At 43.9% G+C, this 24,953-nt stretch overlaps 1 protein-coding gene across 5 annotated transcripts in view; it reads left to right on the forward strand.

The window, feature by feature from the left end:
- NFKB1 (nuclear factor kappa B subunit 1) overlaps nucleotides 1-24,953 on the forward strand; it is a 94,479-nt gene that overhangs the window by 25,211 nt on the left and 44,315 nt on the right. For 4 of the 5 annotated variants that reach the window (XM_048846864.2, XM_048846859.2, XM_048846863.2 and 1 more), the window contains exons 4-5: nucleotides 5,390-5,430; nucleotides 9,164-9,262. In XM_048846864.2, the coding sequence (XP_048702821.1) occupies nucleotides 5,390-5,430; nucleotides 9,164-9,262 (140 nt within the window). The remainder of the gene's footprint in view (nucleotides 1-5,389; nucleotides 5,431-9,163; nucleotides 9,263-24,953) is intronic. The other variant, XM_048846861.2, reaches the window with a different exon arrangement.

Here is a 24,953-nt window from a genome sequence, read left to right on the forward strand (position 1 = left end):
CCCAGCAGCCATGGGGCATGTATGTGTGTGCTGAAGAATGGAAAATCCCCAGGAGAAAGCCAGAAGGAGAAAGGTGTGATAGACTGATTGTAAAAAGAGACATGTTCTCGAAGCAAGGAATCCATATCACCACCAGAAAGAGAAGACACTCTGGAGGGGAGGGGCAGGACAAACTTATCTTCTTCCAGCAGAATAGCCAAACCTCAAAAGAGTCTCAGGAGTGAGGAAGACTCTGTGGGGGAGAGGGATTGCATGGAGGTTTTGTTGTCTTACCTAGATCTATATCTCTTGTGCTCTCTATGAGTAAAGTGTGTGTGTGTGTTTAAGAAGTTCCTTGGCTTTAACTGTCATGTGGTTCCTGAAGAGACAAACTATAAACCAGAGTGCCCACAAGGTTAGACCTCTGGGGAGAGCATTTATAAGATACAGGGGCAATCTGGAGGGCTGAGGCACTGATTCCAGAGTTTAGGCTGTTGGTTGGTGGGGCCCCACTGCCAGTGGGGCATCAGACAGGAGGTGCTCACCTGGGAGTGCACATGAGTGACCCAGAACTGGAGACAGTGATCAGTCACTGCCCAGACCCAAGGAACTTAGCAGTACATGGGATCCAAAGGTTGGGTGCAATACAGCAGCCTGATCACCATCCAGAAGTCAGGGCTATCTCGGGCTAAAATTAATTGTTTCAGGCATTAACTAGCTAGGCTGTTGGCTAGGAAAATCCACCGGTCCTGCAACTCTGCCAGCCTTGCCTGGGTAGTGCCTGAATGAAACCCTCCAATCTCACAAACCTCATTCTCCTTGGCATTTCTGTGGTGGGAGGGATTAAGGAAGTGGCCCTATCCTGAAGATTGGTACTCCTCCAGAAAGTGTGTGCAGGAGCAGGCTCTGATAGAAAAAGGAGGAGTGTAGCAGAGAGAGGTGGCAAGAAACATGAGGTCTGTGACTCAAGAGTGAGAGGAAGGAAGGAGAGTGAAGAAACACAGCAGTTGAAGGAGATGAGGGAAGTAGGCCTATGACTCAGGCAGGAGGGCAGGTAGCAGAACAGAAGTTAGTCTGAACTGAGTGAGGCGAGAAGAAGGAAAAGGAAGCTAGGTAAATAGCTAGGTTCAAAATGAAAATGTTGCCAGTCTGCCCCAAAATGTATCTATGTTAGGTGGCTGTTAATTTCAAATACAAAGCCCTCCTGTTTGCAGCGGGAGTGTCAGGCAAATCATGAGGAATTGGTGATGTTAGAACTTGGCCTTCTGTGGGAGTGAAATTCATCCCTTTGAGGAGGGCTAAAGCACTACTTAAGTGGTGCATTGGCTGCACAGGGGTGAATTTCATCCAAACAGCACAGAATTCTGGGTAATATACACTAACTATAGGTTATGCATTTTGAAAATGTAGGAAAGCAAACAAAGATTGAGATGTTTAGTGTTTGATTTGCTGCTGTGCTTTTTTGTGCCCGATTAACATTTATAAATTATTTGTTTGTTAGAATGAAATGTGCAGGAGACAGAGCTTTCTTGATAGCTGGTACCAAATCATCAAAAAAAAAAAATCTCACATGAACTGAAGACCATCACAGGTCTCCACACCTTCTGCTCCAGCACACCTCTTCGGTGTGTACCTATATTCTCAAAGCAGCTTCTACATATTAAAATAATCAAAACTCAAAAACTCTTTCCTAAACAAAATACTCCACTGCACACATTCTCTCCCCAAGAGAGAACATGAGAGAAAGAATGACCTACACAGGACAAATGTTAGCCACGTTGTTTGATGCATTTCTGGAAGGAGTTCAGACACTACAATGATAAGCGTGGTTTAAGAACCTGTATAGAATAGAATATAATCCTCTCTAGCATTCAAAATAAAATGACTAGGGCATTAATGTTTGAAAGTCAATTAACATGCTTGCTCTTTATTTTTAAATAACATTTCTAAATACACATAACAGTACTACATCAGAATGACTTATTTCTGCAGGGCTTTTTTTCCCTTCAGTTAATCCGGTTCAACAATCTAATTTTTATTGGTGGTAAAAAGGTGCAACTCCAGGCCTACTTTGTTTACATGAATCATAGTTTTATTTAATCTGACTAGGCTATAACAAGCCATTATGCCAACCTTTCTATATTTCCAATAGCTTTTTCTTTTAGCTTTCTCTCAGTATTAATATGTGAGGAGTCCAAAGTCATGTTCTGCCTTGGTATTTTTGTCTACTACTATTAGAACGTAGTTCAAAAGGGACCCACTGTTACAGACAGAGAATAAGCAAAATGGTATATCACTCTGTATCTGTTAAAATTTTTAGTAAGCAAAATGTTCAGTTCTGGTTCTAGAATGCCAGCAAAATGTTTAATTGCATAGGAAGAATATAACCCAATTTCCATATTTGTTACTTTGGCCAACTTAAATATTAGTTTGTTTTATAGTTAGTTGCATGTAAAAGGAGCTTTAGATTCAAGATTGTCATTGCTGATCTTTGTAACATATCTTTGGCATGAAGGCGATTGCTGAGTCAACTGATTTTGACAAATAAGCAATGAGGGCTCCTAATATATCTGCCAGTTAGAGTATTTACCAAGATTCCCTTTTTTATTTTGAGAAGATTGTGTGATATTTTTATGTAAGGAATAAAAAGCTATTTTACTAAAATTGAATGTTCTCAGTGCCACAATCGCACTACTACAAATACATGAATCCTATAGTATTTCAACCAGTCAGTGAACATCAGGTTGCAAAAAGATTAATGGTACTCTTCTAAGATTCCCTCACTGAAGATGTCAGAACAACATGCCACTTGTAGTGGATTGTGCAGTTGTTCAGAATGTGGTCATGAATGTTCTGATGAGCTCCTGTATCTTATCATCTCCTCAGTGGGGTATGGGTATACCCATAGGATCTGCTACGTTACTGTGGTTTGGCTCCTTTGGTGGGGTTCTGGTGTCCTAGCGGGCTCTGTTAGACTTTTTGGACTTGTCTTTCTCTTGGCTGTTGAAAAAAAAAAGAAGATGGTACCCACTTGTGGCACCAAAATGATATACAACTCATTGTAGATTGTGCAGATCTTCCTGAAATTATTCTCTTTTAGTACAGACTTTGATAAACAGCTGATTGATAACATTATTAACATTTAAACGTTACCATTGGTCATATGAGTTAACACCTTGTTAAGATGAAGGGGCAGTTTACACCTCTCAGAACTGTTTTTTTCAAGCTCTCTGGAAACTCCTGAAGACATCTCTGCATCAGTAATACTTGGTTCACATTATTAAAATTATCTTCACAGCCATAAGGGCAAGAGATGAGCTTTCTCTTTTCATAACTGAGAATCTGAACGAGATGGCAGGCAAGGGGTGCTCCTTAGCTCCATGTAACTTCTTCCAATTTAAGCCCTGATTAGACCGAATTCTGCGCTCAGATGTCGTACAATGAATGCCTTCATGGAGAATTTCTCACGTAGGGCCTGCTCCAAGGCCATTGAAGTCAATGGAAAGATTCCTATTGATTTCAATGGGCTTTGGATCAGGCTTATTAGGGTCAAATTGACCTCTCTTCAGAAGACCAGCACAAGCCAATGCATCGCTTAGGTCCTCCAAACCGGGCTTGGCTTAAGTAGGATTTAAGTGGTGCATAGCCCTTGTACTGGCCCAGTGCACAGGGTGGCTTTAGCCCATTGCATCTGATTATGGACCGTTTAAGTCAGTTGGAGTCTGACATTATTAGTGGAGCAGACCCAAATACTTGATGTCAGAAACTGGCTCATGAGTAAAATTTTTGAAAGTGTATACATGAATTAGGCTCCTAAGTCCCATTTTCAGGAGTGAGTTAGGCACTTAGAACAGGATTCATAAGGGGGACATAAGGACCTAAGTCCACTTTAGTAAACTTAAGTTGAAAATTTAGATCCTCAAAAATCTGGCTCAACTGCATCTAACCCTCTAGGTGCCCAAAGTCCCTAGGTACCTATGTTTCCACTGGTAAAGTCCCCACGGTGCTTACATTTCTAGTGGTGGGTAAGTGCACAGCCACCTAAACCCTGACACCACCGAGCAGCTGGGTACCTAACTCACACTCCAGTGGGATTCATAAACTAGGCGTTCCCCAGCCTATCTTGCCTACGGGACCTGATCTGGTGGACATGCTCAGATGCTGCTTTAGAGGCTGTGCACAGGATCGGGCTCTACACAAAACAGAGCTGTAGGAGGAAGTGGTAAGGTGTGAAATACTAAAATAGTCATTAGAGCAGAGACTGGTACTTGCGTCTCCTACCTCCCAGGGGAGTGCCCTGTTAGCTAACCTCTCATTTTCTCTGATGCAATGAATATTTAATTATTTCATACCAAGTAGAATCGCTTCAACAGGAGAGACTGAGAAAGCCCCTCCACAGGATGCCCCATAGCCTGGTGGTTAGGGCAGTCACTTTGTGGGTGAGTGACCTGGTTTTAAATCTCTGCTCCACATTAGGCGGGGGGGTAATTGAACCAGGGTCTCCCACATCTCTAGTGAGTGCTCTAACCTGTAGGCTAAAGTTTACAAGCAGCCGCCTCTGTTTTTCTTGAAAAATATTTGACATAGAATATCTGCCTAACTCCAGGAAAGGGTTCACAGCTGTTCATCCCAAATCCAGGGAAATACCACCCTTCGGCCTGGAGTTGAGATCCTTAACTCCTTCGGGGCCAGGGCTTCGGCCACCCACCTCTCTTTGGCATTTCCTACTAGCCTGCTTAAGCAGCTTCCTGCTCAGCTTGCTGGCTTCTGTGAATCTCTTTTTAGGCACCTCGCTCTCCCCGAGGCACTGTGTATGCAGGCTGCATGCCTAGCTCAGGACTGTGAATTCCACTTGCTGGCAGGATGCTAAAGCATTGCAAGTCTCAGCCTTAGCTCCCTTTGGGAATCCCACCGTTCAAAGCCTAAGGCGATGTCTACACTGCACACCTACCAACGGCGCAGCTGTGCTGCTGCAGCCGTGCCAGTGTAAGGTGCCCTGTGTAGCTGCTCCTTCTCCCCAGGAGAGGGCTCTCCCGGTGACAAAATAAAACCACCTTCAACAAGGGTCGGTAGCTTCATCTATGGAAGCTTGACTCCCGCTGACGAAGCGCTGTCCGTGCTGGCGCTTTTCATCCTTAAAACTTTTGTCATTCAGAGGGGTGTTTTTTCACACCCCGAGGGACAAAAGTTTTAACAACGAAAGTGCCAGTGTAGACAAAGCCGCAGTCTCATTGAAAGTCAATAGGATGTCAGCTCCCAACTCACTTTTCAAAATAAAACTCAGGTTCTTAGGCATATTTGAGAATTTTACCCCATGACTTTTTCGGAGATCTAATTTAGCCCTCTGACTTCTTATATGTGATGCTGATGTAAATCAGAGGTGTGTTATTATTTTTCTTTTTTTTATTAGCAGATGGACCATATCTTCAAATCATAGAACAGCCTAAACAGGTAAGGGGAATACTGCATTTTGAAAATCTTTTGGGTAGCTGTGGCAGCATATTGTCTGAGTACAGCTGTAATCCAAGATGGAGGGATACTAAATAATGTTGTTATTCACCTCCATTGATATTCACCTTTTCTTGTCAACTGTTGGGAATGGGCCACATCCACCCTAATTGAATTGGCCTTGTTGGCACCGACCACCCACTTGGTAAGGCAACTCCAATCTTTTTGTGTGCTGTATATTTATCCCTGCTTACTGTATTTTTCACTCCATGCATCTGATGAAGTGGGTTATAGCCCACGAAAGCTTATGCCCAAATAAATTTGTTAGTCTCTAAGGTGCCACAAGGACTCCTCATTGTTTTTGAATAAAGTGTCTCATTGTAAAGCATTTTGAACTAATAAGAATTGTGGTGCATTATTAGCAGGGTTCTGTTTTGTTTTTTACGCTTTTATAGCAAGGTTGTTTCCTGTTTTGTTCTGTTCTTATCTCTTGTCATCTGTCTGGAAGTGTCACAGGACAAAAAAATTCTGAGGGTTATATTAAATGTATTTTATTAAAGGTAGAAAACATTTCCATCTAGGAAAGAGCCTTAAAATAGGTTATGAGAGGAAAATATCCCAATGTATGAAACAAATATGAGTCAATGAAATATTTCTGGAAAATTTGTAGGGTTTTTTTTCATATTTCTTGCTAAAATGAAAAATAAAAATAACGTATATAATGGCCCTTTTCCGCACTCTTTTCAAAACCCTTGCAGGAAATTTTAACTCATAATTTGTATAGCCCTGTGGGATTCCTTTTGTCACACGCTTGGTAACGCTGAATATCCCAAGAATAAATTAAGGGTAATTTTGGGATGCAATTTTTGTACAAGTGTAACACCGACAGACCCCAGTTGTCAGCAGGTGGGATCAAACCTGGAACCTCAGTGCATGAGTCTCTACTGCATGAGCTAGAAGCCACATGGCTCTTGCTAAGGCTGTAGTAGACTCATTAATCTCTAAGTGGTCTCGGTGCCACTAGAGGGGACAGAACACCACATCCAGGAGGTGTATGGGTTACACAAGCACAGAACAGCACTACTTTTCACTCTTCTGTCAGTATGATTTTCATCTCAGTGCACTACTTGGGCTTCATGCAGGTAAAGTGTATGGGAATTGCTGGGGATGGAAACCACCTTCCCACCAAGGGCAAAGGTGCAGAGTGCTCACTGTGATTGATACTCCAGCCTCTCTGTTGGAATTGTGGCTTCAGCCCTTCTAAGGCATTTGCACATAATCCTACATCCAGTGATTCCTCCCTTGGCCAATACAATACTGAAACCCTTTTCCTACCCCTCCCACACAGTCACATACAAGGCCAGATTGTGATGCTCTTGGGTGGGTGCATAGGGAGATGGAAGTGACCAAAGATTGCTCCACCCCGGGCATACCCCATGTAAAGGCCTGTCACAATACAATCTGTGCACTCGGGAATGCAGTGACTGCTCACTCCATGCACATCTAAAAACATACATCAGCCCAAAGGAAGTTGGGGGAAGGTGGGTCCCTGACCCCACCCCTAGCTTTGCACTGGGCTGGCCTGGCACACCAGGGGGGTGCATGCTCTGTGCACCAGGAGCTCTGGGAGCAATTCTGCTTCTCATGTGGTTCTGAATCATCCCAAACGCCAGGCTGTGCCTTAAATACATGATTGGGTCTACAGTGTGCAATGGCTGTAAAATGGCCAACCCACCCATGGCTCCCATTGTAGAGAGGCCCCAAGGCGCACCAGACAATTTAAGGTTTGTAGTGTGGCTGTGCAGGGTGAGTCATGGACAGAGCACTGTGCAGGCAGTCTCATCACTGGCCCCACATAAGTCAGTCATGGGGGCAGGACAATGCCGGGTAGGGAAGGTTATACAGGCAATTACATGGATCCAGCGGCCTTGGCAGTTTGCAGTGGCTTTGGTGTGGCTGTTCTGCAGCCCTAGCCCTAGATTCAGGAATGAATTTCAGTCCTGGCTCCCACAACCCCAACCCCTACTTGGGCACTTCACAGGCAGAAAGCCCAATTGCTCTGCCTTAATGTGTTGAAGTGAATTTTAACCTTAGTGTTTCATGAGTATCAGTCTGTTCTGTGGGTATGTAGTGAAAGTCAAACATTGTATGAGGCACAAGTATTTAAACAGCAAAGTCTTTAGCAGGATAGATATTGCGGGGGCTTTGAGGTTGATTACTCATTTTAAGAGCAATTGTGTGAGCGCTGTGAATAACTGTGGGCTGACAAACACTTATATTCAGATGAACCTGGTGTCAGATGTCTGCAGCTTGATCCTACCATGCAAATGTTGTCTGATTAAGGTTACAACCCAATAGTTGACATTACTTGGCAGGCTGCTGCACTTCCTAGAATCACACTGAACTCAAAAAAGCTCTGTCAATCACAGGATTGGGGCCAAAGAGGAGAAACCTTCCTGACTGAAAGTATAAGAGAGGTAGTGCCATTTGTAATACTACAGTGAAAGGTGTGTTAACGTTTCTTTGTAGTAGATCCTGCATGCATCTGATGAAGTGGGCTGTAGCTCACGAAAGCTTATGCTCAAATAAATTGGTCAGTCTCTAAGGTGCCACAATTCCTCCTTTTCTTTTTGCGGATACAGACTAACACAGCTGCTACTCTGAAACCTGTTATTAAACACTACTCTCTCCCAAATCCCCTCTCCCAGGTGGCTTTCATTTTCAGTAGTTTTTTTCATCCCTGGTATGTCAATGACTATAGCAATGACTTAGAACCATCTTGTTTACATTTCTCTTTGATAGAATAAATCCTTTGAAATCTTATGTTTATTTACTTCACTGGGGTTATGCTGATTTATACATTTTGAGGATCTGACCCATGTGTATAAGCTTAACCTTAGAACCGCAGATAAATTGTGTTATCTTGGTTACGATGGTGTGGTTATTGTTGGTAAAGGCTGACTTTCCGGTGGCAATCACTGTAAGCTGGCAAAAATTTTCAGTGTCCACTCATGTTTTATGTCTAGTGTAAAAGTAATCTAATCATAAAAGTGAATTATTTTGTGCAACTTTCTCAACTTGGACACTTCCTACTCCTTTCCCCCACTTACAGAAATAAATAAAGGGAAAGTGTTCATAAATACAGCACACCGGATCTCATGGATTTCAGTTCACCAGGGCTTTCTGTATTTTTGAAATTGCTTTTGTTCCTATATGGAACAAATTTCTTGGAGAACTGAAGATCCCTGGAAAACTTCTTTTAGAAATACCAAAATATGATGTTCCTGAAATGAAATGTGAAATTGATATTCTTGTTGGTTTCATGGCTGCTATTCTGTAAGAGGGAGAAGAACTCTTTCTTTCCCCGCCCCCTTCACCTTCCCTTCACTGTTGGGGCTCCTATTCTATCTCTCCCCATCTCTTGACTACTACCATGATGAAGAGAGTGTCTTCACTATTCTAAATCCTTCATCCACCTTTTGACTGGTTTCTGGGGTGAAAAGGGATCTCTGCACCCACGTCCATTTTGTATAATCACAACAGCATTGGGAGAAGAGATTCCTACTGCCACTACGTGTGTGAATAAGAATAAAACTGTTTGCCACCTATTGGAAGTATCCAGAGTGTGTTTCAGGAATTAGCAGCCATAACATTTCAATTTGTCAGTGGATAGTTGTTTTAAAATGATGATTTCCAAAGGTTTTTTTGTTTTTCTTTTTCTTTTCAATCTCCACAGAGAGGGTTTCGTTTCAGATATGTGTGTGAAGGGCCTTCGCATGGTGGACTTCCAGGTGCTTCTAGTGAAAAGAACAAAAAATCATACCCTCAGGTCAAAGTAAGTTCATAAATTATTATATTTAACAATATGATTGTGAGTGCCGTACAAGAAATCCTTACGTAGGATTCATTTGTACATCACCATGAATCTATTTGAAGTTATTGAGATGAACTATGTATTTCAATGCCAGTTTTTAAATTGAGAGACTGTCATGCACATAAATAAGGCACTAGCTGGTTTTTTGTTTTTGGCAAGTGAAAATCCATCCTGTGAATTAAAAAGAATCTGCTGAATGTCTCTGGTTCTTCACAATCCAAGTTTGTGTGTTTGAACTGCTAAGTTTTTAGGAGTGGAAATTAGCACAGGGCTTCTGAAACTACTTTTTTCCCCCTTAGAAGAAGAGGTAGGTAGTTTTTCCAGATGTTTGCTTGTGCTCACTGTTGTGGTAGTGGTTGAAAGCACATAATGCAGCTAGTGCTCCTGGGCTCAGGTTTTTAAAAAATGGCTGCCTAAAGTTAAGCTCAGTGCAAAGACAGATTGACTTCAACAGGAGTTGGATCAGGCTTATAATGCAGTATTTCCTAAGAAGCTTTGTCTTTATTATTAAAAGCCATCAACCAAAGAAAAATACCTATGCTAATGCAATGTTAGGGTTGAGATTATAACAGAACTAAAGTTAGGAAACCTCCAAGTTTAGGCTTCCTCAGCAATCATGTTCTCCTTGCACTGCAGGAGAAGGATATACTATATTTTATTTGAGCTTTTTGAGCTCATGAATTAAGAGCCATTGAGGTTAGTGAAGAAAGCATTAATTTGCTCTTCACGAGGTAATATCTAATGCAGTGGTTCCCAAATTATCCTTAGCAGTACCACTCACAAAAGTCTGTATCAATATGGCAGTGTGTACTTTCTGAATTGTTCCATTAGAGATTTCCCCATTAGGAACGAGAATTAATAGCTTTTAATTCATGAGTTCTTTCTCCTTTCCTACTCCTTAGTGTGCTAAAGATGAGTTTCTGTACTGGACTGTGCTCACCATCCATTCAGGTGCATGTGCTCTGTTCTTCTGTGAATCTTGGGAGAGACTAGGATTTGGAACAACTATATCTCTACCATGAGTTAGAATGAGCATTACTCAACGTAATCAGCTCTGGCTTTTATAGCCTCGGATATTAGTCTGGTAAATTAGAAATCATAGATTTAATGTAGCCTTGCAAAGCTATTCTGAAAAGTTACCAGCCCTGGCAAAGAATCTACTCACTTTCCCTTTCACATGGTGATGAGACTATGAACAAGGTATCATTTCCTGGTTTAAATATAAAATTACTTATCTGAGTAGTGGGATCTTTTTTTCCTGGTACAAGTCACCACCCAACAATACCTTGTGGGAGAGGCTGGCAAAGGAACGAAGTCAGTTCCTCCTGGCCACTGCCTGTTAGCGCATGTTTTTGATTCAAGTTGTGCCAGTAAAGAGAGACGTGTTTCACTCCTTTTCCCATAAGCCTCCTTTGTGTTTTGCCTCCTTTAGTTTTCACAGTTGAGCTGATCTCGATGAACCCAATTGAATATTCAGGAACAACAGTCTATAAAAAATAAAGAGGGAGTGCCAGAACCTTGGGTGTGCTGCTGCGGTAGATGTGAATCACTTCTGATGTGCACAGCTGTCTGAAAGCATCTGCAAAAGCCTTGGCCAGCTCAGCGCTGGTCCAACTGCAGTAATCTATGCTGATGAGCAATAGCCCCTACAAGCCATTCTGACAGCCAGAAATTGCCAAGACATAGGGGAACCCCTGCAATACCCCCATTTGTAGAATCATAAAATTGTAGATTTTAAGGCCCGAAGAAGGAGCATTACGTTGACATAGTCTGACCTCCTGCACAACATAGGCCATAGATTTCACCCAGTTATTCCTGTATCAAGTGCAAAACTTCCAGCTGAGCTGAAGCATATCTCTTAGTATACAGGGCTGGCCCACAACATTTTGGCACCTGAGGCGGGGAGCTCAAATGACTCCCCCATTCCCCCTTGCTGGGGCCAAAATTTTGAAAGGTCTCAATTCTGCCTTCTTCCTGTTCTACTCCTCTCATGGTACTGCTCTGCTACCTACCCTAATAAAAGAGAGCTAACAACTTAAAATGCCTTGTTCAAAAATTTTAAGTAACACTTACATTTATCGTTCAGGCGTTTGAAAGTTAACTTTCTTTTCTTCACTAGCATTTTTATCTGTTTGAATCATCAAACTGATGCTTTCCGTGCCTTCTTGGTTGCAAAGATTTGAACTGCTTCCTGAAGGTCCACACTCTGGGCCAGCTCATGCTCTTTTGAAATGGTTGCAGGACTGACCAGCCTCTCCTGTGTCATTGTGGAGCATAGATGTGTTTTTATTAACTTCAGCTTGGAGAAGCTGCGTTCTCCACTGGCAACTGTTACAGGAAGTGTTAGAAGTATGTGCAGAGCAACAAAAGCATTTGGAAAGAGGGTGGTCATTTTATTTGTGCACATATATTCCAGAACAGCCTTTGGAATTGATCCTGCTGAAATGTATCTTGAAAGGGCTTTTAGTTCATCACCTAAATCACTCGCATCAGTATCACGGATGTCGTCGGGTGTCAACACTGTCTCTAGTGCCCTGCATTGCTGGTGTAGATCTTCTTCAGGTATAGTGAGGAGTTTTGGAATATCATACAACATCCCAAATATACTGCTGTGGTCCTTGAGCTGTATGAAACGTTCTTCAACTGACTGTACTGCACAATATAGCAACCTGGTTAAAGAATTCAACTTTGAATTGTTGTTTGCGGTCTCTTATGGGATTATCCCGTGCCTCGTAATCAAAATGTTGTCATCTTTGGTGATTCTTGTATTGTTGAATGGGTGGGAAAATAGCTTCAGTGTGAAGTTCCTCTGTCAACTTCTGTGCATTTTTCAGAACATTTTGAAATCCCTCATCTGACCGGTAAGACTGTAGGTATGACTTTTGCTTTTTCCAGTTGATCCATTGCTCCAGATATATCAAGGTCAACACCTTGGAGTCTCTTGCTTACTACATTTATTTCAAACAGTATGTCATGCCACCACACTAAGCCACACAGAAATTTGAAGTTATGTATGTTTCTGGTGATTCCATTTCCCTCTGCCACTGTTCTCCCACGAACAGTTCCTGTCATAGCATTATCCTCCATAATGGCAACTATGGCATCATCTATCTTCCCAATTTGGTGTTTGATAGACTTTATCGCCTCCACTCGACTTTCCCATCATGTGGCACTCAGTGGTTTCAGTGTCAAAGAGGATGTTCCCAGATGTTGCTTCAAAATTTGCCGTTGATGAGCTGATGCAGAGAAAAATACATAGATGCTTTGAATTACATTAAAAAATTCAGCAGCCTCACTAGAAGCTGATGCTGCATCACTGACCACTAAGTTCAATGAATGAGAACTGCATGGGACAAAAAAAGCTCGAGGGTTTAACTCTCGGATCCGTGTCTGCACTCCTCTGTTCTTTCCTCTCATGTTGGCACCATTATCACAGCCCTGTTATACCAATAAAATAAAAACCAGCAGGATCTTATTAAAGGGGATAAGACAAAATGTCGCATTTATTGTGAATACAAAAAGAATCATAAGTAGGCAGTCAGTTATAGCTATAACATTTCATTCAGTTTCACATTCATTCACACATTCGTTCATACACACACACAGGTTCTGCAGCTGCTGTATAGTTACCAGTCATGAATGTAGCTTGAGTTCGTGGCTTGGGTTCATAGCTTGTGACCGCTAACTGGCCAGGAAAGCTGGGCACAAGGAAGAGCTGGGTCTCTGTTGGGCATGCACCGATGCCCTTCCATGTTGGCAGCAGAATGTTACCTTCAAAGTCTTCGATCTCACCCATCCTTTTTGTAGGCTTTAGTTGAATCCAGAGTCTATAGGTCTTGCTGTATCACGCTACCTCTGGGTCCAGTGTGATTGATCACCCGTCAATTGCAGACATGACTTTCAGCCTGGGACCTGGCTTTGATGTTTCTTCAGTTGTACTTTTCTTCTTTTCTTTTGAGGATGGACTCCTCTTACTTTGTCAGGGCTGTTGTCTGCATCCTCAGCCGTTGGGTGTTTACACTTTATTTCATCAGGACAGGCTGGGGCTGGAGGTTGATTCCATCATCCATAAATACTTCATTCACACATCTAAACTAAACTAATGAGATTACAGGCTGGTTTTGCAAAAATGAAGGTTGCAGCAAGCTTTTACAAAATGAAGTGAGCATTTTAAAATGGCGTTTGAATTACAATATGGACAAGTGTAAGGAATGGCAAACAGTGCACAGAAGTTACCATGTTGAAACAGTGTAAGTTTCAGTGATTTGAGCAGCAATTAGATTGAAAGTGAAACTCAATTAGCCAGTTATTGGGGTAACCGGTTTTATGAATGAATGTTGTTTCATTCATAAAACTTTGCTTATGAAGTTATATTAATAAAGTGAACAATTAACAACAATTTCATTGATAAGTTTTACGTGACCTCTCATGTCAGCTATCGCAATTCCCATATCTTCCAGCTTTTTAAGAAGCACATTTGTCATACCAGCTCCTGTAGTATCATCCATGTCAATAAATTCTAGAAAATGCTCTCTGACAGTCACCATTTGCAGGGACATTTTCACTACGTTCTGTTGTTGTTACAAAACGCACCATTAAAGTCATTTGTTCTGTATGGCCGATGTCAGGTGTGCAGTCCAGAATAACAGAGTAATATCTTGCTGACTCCAGATCTGCCACAATCTTCTGTTTGACTTTTGTTGCCAGGAACTGTATGATCTCATTTTGAATGGTTTTTCCAAAGTAGTGGTGTGTGTACATTTCTTGGGTGGTGACTCTTCTTAGATGCTCCTGGAGTACAGCATCAAACTCAGCCATCAGCTCCACAATTTTAAGGCAGTTTCCATTGTTTGGCACCTACAGCTGATCTGAAGTGCCACGCAGTGCTAGGTTTTGGGTAGCAAGCATTCTCACAATGGCAATGAGCCTTTTCAGAACATTTTACCAGTAAAGAGACTCCGATGCAATCTTCTCTTGATGCTGATCATCTATGGTGGCCTTTAACCTTAGTCTCATCTCAAGCTCTTTCCACCTATGGAATGCTCTCTGGTGATTTGCTGCCTTCTCATGGCTTGCCAGATTTCTAGCCAGATTTTTCCAGTCCTTTGTTCCTGTAGAACCCAGTGTGGCTGGAACACTAGACTGGAAGAGTTTGCAACAAAAACAGTATGCAGCATTCTTGGGTTTTGAGTACATAAGCCATGGTCTCTCCACTTTGTCACCATTGGGGATTTCATGCTAGTAATGTGTTGGATGGACTCTTCTGTTTTCATTGTCTTTCGGGAACATGAAGTTTTTCACTTGTTGTGGCCCATGCAGAACAAGGAAGTCCCTCAGGCTACTGCTCAGTGGGTCCACAGTCCTGGATCATCTAGACTTAAGGAACTAAACTTACCAGCAGCTGTTTCTTGCACCTCCACCACACTCTTCTCTGATCTACACTTTTCTTCAGGAATGGTTACATCCATTTGAGATGGAGATATGGATGCTGCAGTAGCTTCCAGGTCACCTGCACTCTGACTAACTGGAAGATCAGGCATCTCCTCATCACTCACATCCCCACTGGGGCCAGAAGACTCACCGTGAACGTTTGTGTCTGTGTATCTCAGGAGAGCTTCTTCCTGCTTAGATAGAAAAGCTTCCTTTGCTTGCTTTCTTTTTCTGAATGCTGCCCCAGAGGGGCATTTTCTTCTTTCACTCATGACTGCTGTTCTGTGCCAGCTATAGTGGCTCTCAACACTCAATTGAAGGGGGACAAATAAGCAGGCTGGTAGCAGGGCCTGAGTGAGGGAAGATATCAGCGTCTTAAGGGTCTAACTGGCTCCTACTAATTCAGTTGACTGCCTGTTCTCCTCAGTTGGGTTCAGGGAAGCAGCAGGAAACAGGAAGCTTCCGGAGAAGCTGGTGTTAATCAGTCCAGGCTCCTGGAGGAGCTAGAGAGGTGCTATAAGAGGCTCCTCCTCCTCTCTCTCCTTGCAGCTGCTGCTGCTTTCTGTTATTCCCCTCTCACTTTTTCTCCTGCCTGCCTGCCTGTTATGTCTCTTGTGCCCTCCTTCCTCCAGCACAGCACTCCACCATCTCTGTGGATCTAGAGCAGAGAGAATACATATGCACCAGCAGCAGACATAATTTTCTACACTCTGGGTCCTAGTGGCACCCCCCACAGTCTGGCACCTGAGGCGGCCTCCTCTGTTTGCCTCATGGTAAGGCCAGCCCTGTTGTTATTTGTCTACGCTGCAAATTTAACTTTGGTTAGCTCACCCCCATTAACTAACTCCAGTTAAAATAGCTTTGAATACATAGTGACTTGGTTTTTAACTCTGGTTAATGGCTCAAGTTAAAATCCATTGGTGTGCCTGGGGTTGAACTGGAACTGTTAACTGAGTTAAAAGCCAAGTTGCCATGTCTGCACTGATTTTTTTTGCACAAGTTAGCACTCACAGATCTGGCACTTTAAGTCTATAAGAAATAGAAATCGGTAACATTTGTATTGTAAGACAAAAACTCGTGTGTGTGTGTGTAGCCTTACATTGTATGGCATTATATTTTTATATGTACTGTTATAGTTTTAACAACAACAATAATAATAGCACTTACAGAGTATATTACATTTTCAAAGCACAGTATAGTTTATTATTTAATTATTTGTGTGTATCTACAGTGTAGGGTATGAATATTAGACATATTACAGTAAAGTTGGATTTCAGAGCTACCTAAAGCTACACTGGAGAGCTACCAGTAATACAATCTAAAAATCTACGATAATTTTAACTTGTGTCTACTTAATACAAAGAATTTAACATAGGAAAACGATGATATATAGAACTCTACCGCTGCCATCTGAAAGCTGTTGAGCTTCATATCCATGATTACAGTTTTGTCATCTGGAGAAAAAAGGAGAGAATACATACTGTGCTGATCACTGAGTATAAGGGGCTATGCACACCCTGCAAGGTGTTCTTACAAAGAAGTGGTAACCACCACAAGAATGAAACTTGATTGGCTTGTGTCATGACACCTGTTTGGCCTATGTTATCATCAGTTCATTGAGACATCTGAATAGCGTTATTCATAATTTTTCTTTACATACTTTATACATTTGGAAGGAAAGACTTTACAAGAATAGTCTACACAAAATGTCCTTCTGCCTTCTTTCATGTTTATTGCTCAGGGAGATCCTGCAACAGAATCCTTGCCGATGGACCTGTAAGTTCATGTGGACCTGTGTGTTATTCTTTGAAGAGCCTAACCCAGTTGGGGATGCTATAAGATAATGTGCTGAAAAGTGAAAATACTAGAAAGCTTTCTAATTTTAGTTGTCTGGGATTATTGTAATTTACAGCCCGATTCAGGAAAGTGTTCCTCTGGAAGTCAGTGGGATTTTAGCATGTACTTAATTTTAAGTCTTAGTAGGTGGTTTCCATGGGAATTCACAGAACAATAAAGCTACTCAGGTAATGTGCTTCCCTGATGAGGAAAGGAAAAATATATTGTTTTTCTTTGGTAGAAATTAAATTCTAGAATGATTGATTACTGATTAATATTAAGAACACATGTTAAAAAATAATTAAAGTTACTCTTTATTCCCCAATTGCTTTTAAATTAAATGATCAGTATTCAAGCATGAACATAACTTGTTATAAGTCTTTGTTTCCTTTAAAGCAAAACACATTGGACCAAATTCATCCAAGGCTGAAATCAATGAGAGTTGCATCCATTATTGCCAGGACTGAATTTGAGCCACTGACTTCCTTTAGGCCAAAATTGCCAAACTTGGTTTCTTCTTCGAGTGCCTGCTCATGTCAGTTCCATTCTATGTTTGTGTGCGCCCATGTGCACAGTCAGAGATTTTTGCCTTAGCAGTACCCGTAGGATCGGCTATAGCACCTTCTTGAGTTCCATGTTCTTGCACTGGTATATTAGGTGCTGCTGACCCGATGCCCTCTCAGTTCCTTCCTACCGCCCATGACGGTTGGTTGGAGCACCTTGTCTGGCATCACAAGAGCATTAGCAGTTCTTACAGTCTATTGTTCTGTCTCCTTTGTTGTTAGTTGATAGGTATTTAGTTAGACCTTTAAGTTAAGTGTTAGAGTAGTTGTTCAGGAGTTAGAGTGATTGGCCCAGCCAGGGACCCATCTCCGACTTCTGGGAGCAGCAGGGGGTTCTGGCCCCTTGTAGGGTCATCCGTGCCCGAAGCAGGCCCAGTGGAAAGGCCGATCGGCACTGCAGACATCAAGCCAGGCCCCGGCATCTAAGGGCAAGCCAGTTATGGGGCTGCCAACTAAAACAGCAGAGCATTCCCAATCCCTGGACCACAGGTGTTGGTCCGCATCACCGCAGCTTTGGTCCCTGATTAGAAAACACAGGTCCCTGAAGCCAAGGTCTCCGCCTGCAAGGCACAGGACACCTGAGTCACAACGCCAATCCCCGTACCCATCGTACTGTCAGGCATCCCACCAGAGTTCGCCACTTCACAGATCTCCATCACCTAGGCGGTCTCCCAGGCGTCAATCCCCCTTGGTGTGGGATCGTTCCCAGTTGCAACACCAGTCTCCAGCTGCCTGGTACCACTCTTTGTGCAACATTGGTCCTCACCCTGTCCTTACCGGTCACCAGAGAGGGGCAGTTGGCAGACTCAGGCATCTATGGCTCCTCCCTGGTCACCAGAAGGGCAATGGTCCAAGCCTGAAGGGGAGTTCAGCCCCTCATCTATAAAAGGCAAAATGCCACTGACCCACAAGAGCAGTGCGGCTCCTGCAGCGGTGGCATGGAGGTAGGGGCAATGGCCTGCTCAGTGGCAGTAGTGGAACCCATGGGGGGTACCTATTATGCCGGTCCTGTACTCCCACCATTCCTCCCAGGCTGCATCAGACAAGCTGCCCCCGGCACAGCTGGCACCTGAGTCAGCACAGTGCCAAATCCGATGCAGGGACAACACAGTGGGCCCCAATGAGCAAGAGGCAGCCGCCCCTCCCCCTGCCATGCGATCATCTTCTTCGTCTCCGGACAAAGCGGTGGCGGGCCCCTCGCTAACGAGCAGTGCCCCCGACGACTTCCGGGAGCACCAGGCCCTGCTCAAAAGAGTGGTTGCCAACCTGAACTTGGAGGTTGAGGAGTTAGTGGAGGAGTCCAACAACTTCGTTAATGTTATACCCTCCTCCACCCTGGGCTGGATCGCATTGCCCTTCCACCCACAGGTCCTTAAAATTGCCTAGTCGGTGTGGCAGACCCCGTCTTCCATTCTGCTTACCTCCAAGAAAGCGGAAAAGAAGTACTATATCCCCACAAAGGGGTTTGAGTACCTGTACACCCATCCTCCAGAGGGATCCTGGTCATATCTGCCGTGAATGAAAGGGACAGGCGAGCAACATGCCAAAAAATAAAGATGCCAAGAGGCTGGACTTGGTTGGCCGGAAAATTGATTTGACAGCCAGCCTGCAAGTTTGGGTGTCTAACTATCAGGCCCTGCTAGGCAGGTACAGCTTCAAACTGTGGGACTCCATTAGCAAGTTTAAAGAGGGCCTTCACAGGACCGAGCCAAGGAGTGAGCCGCCTTGGTGGACGAGGGCAAAGCGGTGGCGAGAGGCGCCTTCCAGATGACCTGGGACGCTATGGACTCAGCGGCCAGGGTAGTCACCTCTGCGATGGTCATGAGATGCAGCTCTTGGGTATAGTCCTCTGGGCTGTCCCAGGAGATGGAGACTACCCTTCAGGACCTTCTGTTTGAGGGAGCCGTGCTCTGACCGACGCACAGCTCTACGGCCTTAAAGACTCCCATGCCACCCTCCGTTCCTTGGGCCTTCACACCCCTCAGCAGGCTAGAAAGCCTTTCTGTCCGCCTCCGTTGAGGTCCTGGGGTGTCTCCTGGTCCATCTGCTACAGGAAGAAGGACAGAGACAAAGGATTTTAATGGCTTCACCTTTCATCTTCCTGTGCCTCTGCCCAGCTTGGTTCTTCCAGAGGCCAAGGAAGCCAGAAGCGGGCGTTATGAGGATGCACCCGAGGATGGCGCCCCAGTCACTTCCCAGGATCCTCCCCCCTTTCCTCAACCGGCTGCACTCCTTCCGGTCAGCCTGGACGTGGCTGACCTCGGACCGTTGGGTGCTCGACATAATATCTTCACCCTGCAGTTCGTGGCCAACCCTCCCTCCCACTCCCCTTCCCCGTCCCTCTTCAGGTACCCTTCTCACGAGCAACTCCTTGTTCAGGAAGTCGAGAGCCTCCTATGCCTGGGGGCAGTAGAGGAGGTCCCTCCAGACTTGAGGAAAAAAGGGTTCTACTCCCGCTATTTCCTAATCCCAAAAGCAAAAGGGAGCCTCAGACCCATTTTAGACCTGCACCACCTCAACAAGTCTCTCAGGAAGTTAAAGTTTTACACGGTCTCTCTGGCCTCCATTATTCCCTCCCTGGGTCCAGGAGACTGGTATGCTGCCCTCCACTTAAAGGACTTATATTTCCATTTTCCTGGGGCACAGGCATTTCCTCCATTTTGTGTTGGGCCACTGCCATTTTCAGTTCACAGCACTGCCCTTCCATCTCTCGTCAGCCCCAAAAGTGTTTACAAAGCGCATAGCGCCAGTGGCTGCTTATCTGAGGCTCTGAGGGATGCAAATGTATCCATTCCTCGACGACTGGCTAATAAAGGGCTGGTCCCGGCATCAGGTGCAGCGGCATCTCAATCTGATTTGCTCCACCTGTCACAACCTGGGGCTGTTGATAAACGAGAAAAAATCAACCTTAATGCCTGTACAATGCATAGAGTTTATTGGAGCAGTCCTTGACTCTACTCAGGCCAATAGAGTCTTCTTCCCCGAAGCTCAGTTCCAAGCCCTGGCAGACCTGATCTCATGCAAGCTTACCCTCTCACCACCGCTCTCACGTGCCTACAATGATTGGGCCACATGGTGGCCTGCACTTAGGTAGTCCAGCACGCGCAGCTCCACCTAGACCGCTACTGTTGTGGCTGGTGTCGGTCTATGTCCCCAATAGACACAGCCTGGACTGTGTGGTCAGGGTCCCAGTCCACATATTATCGTCACTCACATAGTGGTAAAATCCTGCATCAGGGTTGGAAGAAGCCACACAACTCCCCGAGGCCAGGAACGCTTTGGCAGATTGCCCTCAGCAGGACCTTCTCATCCCGTCACGACTGGTCCCTCCATCCGGAAGTGGCCAGCTTCATCTTCCATAGGTGCAGAACTCCCCAGGTGGACCTGTTCGTGTCCAGGCAAAACAGGAAATGCCACGTTTGCAGCGCAATTCGGGGGATCGACAGAGGCTCCGAGCCTGTTGGACACTTTTCTGCTTCTGTGGTCGGGGGCTCTGTTGTACGTCTTCCCTCCGGTGTCGCTGATTCACAGAGTCCTCATGAAAATCAATCAGGAGAAGGTGAAGGTAATCCTCATAGCACCGGCTAGGCTGTGCCAGCATTGGTTCAGCATGCTGCTGGACCTCTTAGTGGCTGTTCCATTATGGCTGCTGCTCAGGCTGGACCTGCTGTCCGAAAACCATGGCAGTCTTCTGCATCTGAACCTGGCCGCGCTGCATCTGATGGCTTGGCTGCTACATGGTTAAATGTGGAGGAGCTGGAGTGCTCAGGGCCTGTTGGGCAGCAGAAAGCCCTCCACCACAGCGACTTACCTGGCCAAATGGAAGCGGTTCACTTATTGGACCTTGGACAAAGGCAGTCGACCTGAGCGGGTCTCGCTGCAGTTGATCCTGGACTACCTTCTGCATCTCAAGCTGCAAGGCCTGTCCCTTTTCATCTATCAAGGTCCACTTGGCTGCTATTTCGGCCTTCCGTCCACTGCTCGAGGGCAGGTCAGTTTTCGCCCAGGACATAACTGCCACGTTCCTCCAGGGCCTTGAGTGCCTCTACCTGCACATCAGGGACCCCATTCCACCCTGGGACCTGAATCTTGTGGTGTCACAGCTCACGGGACCCCCTTTGAGCCTTTGGCTTCCTGTTCTCTCCTTCTCTTGTCCTGGAAGGTCCCGTTCCTAGTTGCAATAACATCCGCCCGCTGGGTCTCCAAGATGAGGGCGCTTACCCTAAACAGTCTTATGGAACCACCCTAAACGGTCTTCTGAAAAGACCGGGTCCAGCTGCGGCCACACCCGGCTTTCCTGCCCAAGGTGGTCTCGCAGTTTCATACGGGCCAGGACATTTACTTGCCTGTCTTTTTTCCAAAGCCACGTAAGGAGGAGGAGGAGGAGCATCTGCAGCATTCCCTAGATGTCAGGAGAGCACTAGCCTTTTACATTGAAAGGACCAAGACATTCTGCAAGTCAATGCAATTGTCGTCACAGTGGCCAACAGGATGAAAAGTCATCCAGTGTCCGCTCAAAGAATTGCTTCTTGGATCACTGCCTATATTCACTGCTGCTTTGATTAGGCAAAGATGCCACCTCCAGCAATTGTCACCACCCACTCAACCAGTGCGCAAGCCTCTTCGGCAGCTTTTCAAGCCCAAGTGCCTATCCAGGACATCTGTAGGGCGGCCACCTGGTCAGCCATCCACGCGTTCATGGCCCATTACGCATTTACCCAACAGACCCAGGGATGATGCAGAGCAGTATTGTAAGCCGCTAAACTGTGGACTTTGAGCCCACTTCCAAAGACACTGCTTGTGAGTCTCCTAGAATGGAATCGACATGAGCAAGCACTCGAAGAAGAAAAAATGGTTACCTACCTTTTTGTAACTGTTGTTCTTCGAGATGTGTCGCTCATGTCCATTCCATTACCTGCCCTCCTACCTGTTGTGGGTTGCCGGCCAGAAGGAACTGAGAGGGCATAGGATCAGCAGCGCCTAATATACCAGCGCTTGAGCGCAGCATTCAAGAGGGCGCTACAGCCGACCCTATGGGTATCGCTAAGGCAAAAATCTCCGACAACTGTGCGTGTGGGCGTGAACATTCCCAATGGAATGAACATGAGCAACATATCTCAAAGAACAACAGTTACAAAAATGTAGGTAACTTTTTATTTTTTAAGCTGAGCACCTAACTCTGTAATTTGGCACCCAAATAAATTGATTTTCAGAGGAGCTGAAGACCTGCAGCTCCCACTGACTTCAATCAAATTAGGAAGTCATTTATATTTAGATGTAGAAGTATGTACGCAGTTGTCTAAATTTTAGGCACCCAAATTTTAGGGACACTGTCAACTGAAAATATCACACTGTGGCCTAAAAATGTTTTACTTCTAAGTAACAGCTAAGGCTGTGCAAATCCTGCAGACACCTACACAAGTGAGTAACTTTACACCCAGATATAATGGAATTACTCACATGTGTAAAGTTACTCACATTTTGAAGTTTTTTCAGAACTTCGGCCAAATGTTGCTATAACTGAAAGAGATGTGAAAGAAGGGGTGGCTTCCCAATTTTTAGTTTATTGACTTCATGCATTTCACAGCACTTTGTATAGTTAGTTTTGCTGTTTGGTCTCTCTAATCAGTAAGTCAGTTTCACTTGCTTGTATGAGGTACAGAAAAACATCTTTAAAATAGGAAAATGTGATTTGTAAAGCATAAAAACTGCTGAGCAGACTCATGGAGCTGTGAAGCAGTTGAAACTACTTTCAACTTACGTTTTGAAATTCACTAGCTCTCAAGATGTCCCTTTAATCTCTAAAACAAATCTGTCTCTTAAACAGAAACATCAGATAAATGTGACTGTGCAGCATTTTTAACTTTATCAGATTAGGTGAACTGAACACTGCTTCCCTATGGTGGATGCACAGCAAATTCTGCAACTATACTCTTCCTGGGACTCCTTATTTTCTTTTTCTTGTCTTTGATAGTAATTGGCTCCTTAGAAACCAAATATTTAGTAATTTCCTTGTTAAACAATAGGCTTGGGTTTTTTTAACTGTACATTTAGTGACATTTAGATATTCTTGTAACAGCTGAACACATCCTTCTTGCCACATTTTATTTTATCTTTCTTGTTATGTTGGCACAAATCACTGTAGTATCTGAATGTCTCTAGATGTTCAGCACCGATACATTTTGTATAACTTTCTAGAAATAATGTACTGGTCAGTAATTAATGTCTGTGGCTGTTTTTGGAGTTCTTAGTGGAAAAAAATTGACAAATACATATGCAACTGATCTATTACCAGATGTAACTTAGAATTAATTGTGAAGTACTGTGAACAGTGTCCACAATTCAAGAAGGATGTTGAAAAATTGGAGAGAGTTCAAAGTAGAACCGTGGGAGTGGTTAAAGGCTCAGAAACCATGCCTTAAAATGAGAAACTCCAGGAGCTCAAGCTGTGTATTTTATGAAAGAGAAGATAATGGAGTGATCTGTTTATTTTATCAAAGAGAAGATTATAGGGTGACTTGCATCAAACTCTGTAAGTAGCTACATAGGGAACAAAACTTTTGACAATGGGCTCTTCAATCTAGCAGACAAAGGTATAACATGATCCAGTTGGTGGAAGTTGAAGGTAGACAAATTCAGACTTGAAATAAGGCACACATTTTTACCATTGAGCGTAAATAACCATGGGAATAACTTACTCCGAGGTTTGTGGTGGATTTTCCATCATTGGCAGTTTTTAAATCAGGAGTGGATGTGTTTCTAAAATATATGTTCTAGTTCAAACAGGAATTAATTTGGGGAAGTCTATCGCCTGTCTTATGCCGGAGGTCAGACCAGATGATCACATTGCTCCCTTCTGGCTTGATGATCTAACAATCTATATACAAGTTACGTTTTAGAGAACTTTGGCTTCTCTCCCTATGCAGATTACAAAGACTGTGTTGAGCTGAGTAAACCGTTTGAAGATTACAATCTTGATACTGCGTAGTTAAATGTTCTGCTTTCAGATGTTTTGGAAAGTCCTTAAAACCCAGCAGCGCTAGATACAGTTTCCCTGTGGTTTGAACAGCTGATACAGAACTGTCTTGAGCGATTTTGACACAAATACGGAACATGCACGTTATTTATTATTTATCATTTATATAGCAATATAGATACACAATGCACCTTATAACAGTGAAAATGCATATGTCAAAAAGAGGAAATAATGTGTCCTAGAGAGTTATTAATCATTATCGTCATCATCATCATACTTGGGACATAAGTAGCAATTTTCATTCTCAAATCATTTTGTAAATGTTAATTAATCATCATACCTCTTTGAGGTTGACAAGTAGGTATTATCACACCCATTTAACAAACGAGGAAGATGAGGCAGTGTGACTTGGTCAAGGCTGTAGGTTGATTCACTATCAGAGCTGGGGTTAGTTCATGTGAGCTAGACATATGTTTAGACCACATCACGCTCTCAAACTAGAGGCATTTTTATTGTACGGTACAGGTAAAACAAGTAGCAGACAAGTGGGTTATGAGAGGATTTTCACAGACACATGCTTCCTGGAAACTGGTTAGCTTTAAGTAGTGAGTAGGAGGGAGTCGTGTGGGAGTGCACTTGGCAAATGTTGAGACTGTTCCAAGTGTAATGGGCTGAAGAAGAGCTAAAGGAAACAAAAAAAGTAAGCAACACATGTTAGAGTGGTGAAATAATGGTGAGTTCTGATTATCAGTCTTATCAATACAAGAAGCTGAAGTAATTTAGTCATCACTCTTACTGTACAGTAGAACCAACATTTACAAACTCGTTGAGGATTGAGGAATTCATC

Source organism: Caretta caretta, chromosome 4 (assembly GCF_965140235.1).
Source record: "Caretta caretta isolate rCarCar2 chromosome 4, rCarCar1.hap1, whole genome shotgun sequence".
NCBI lineage: Eukaryota > Metazoa > Chordata > Testudines > Cheloniidae > Caretta > Caretta caretta.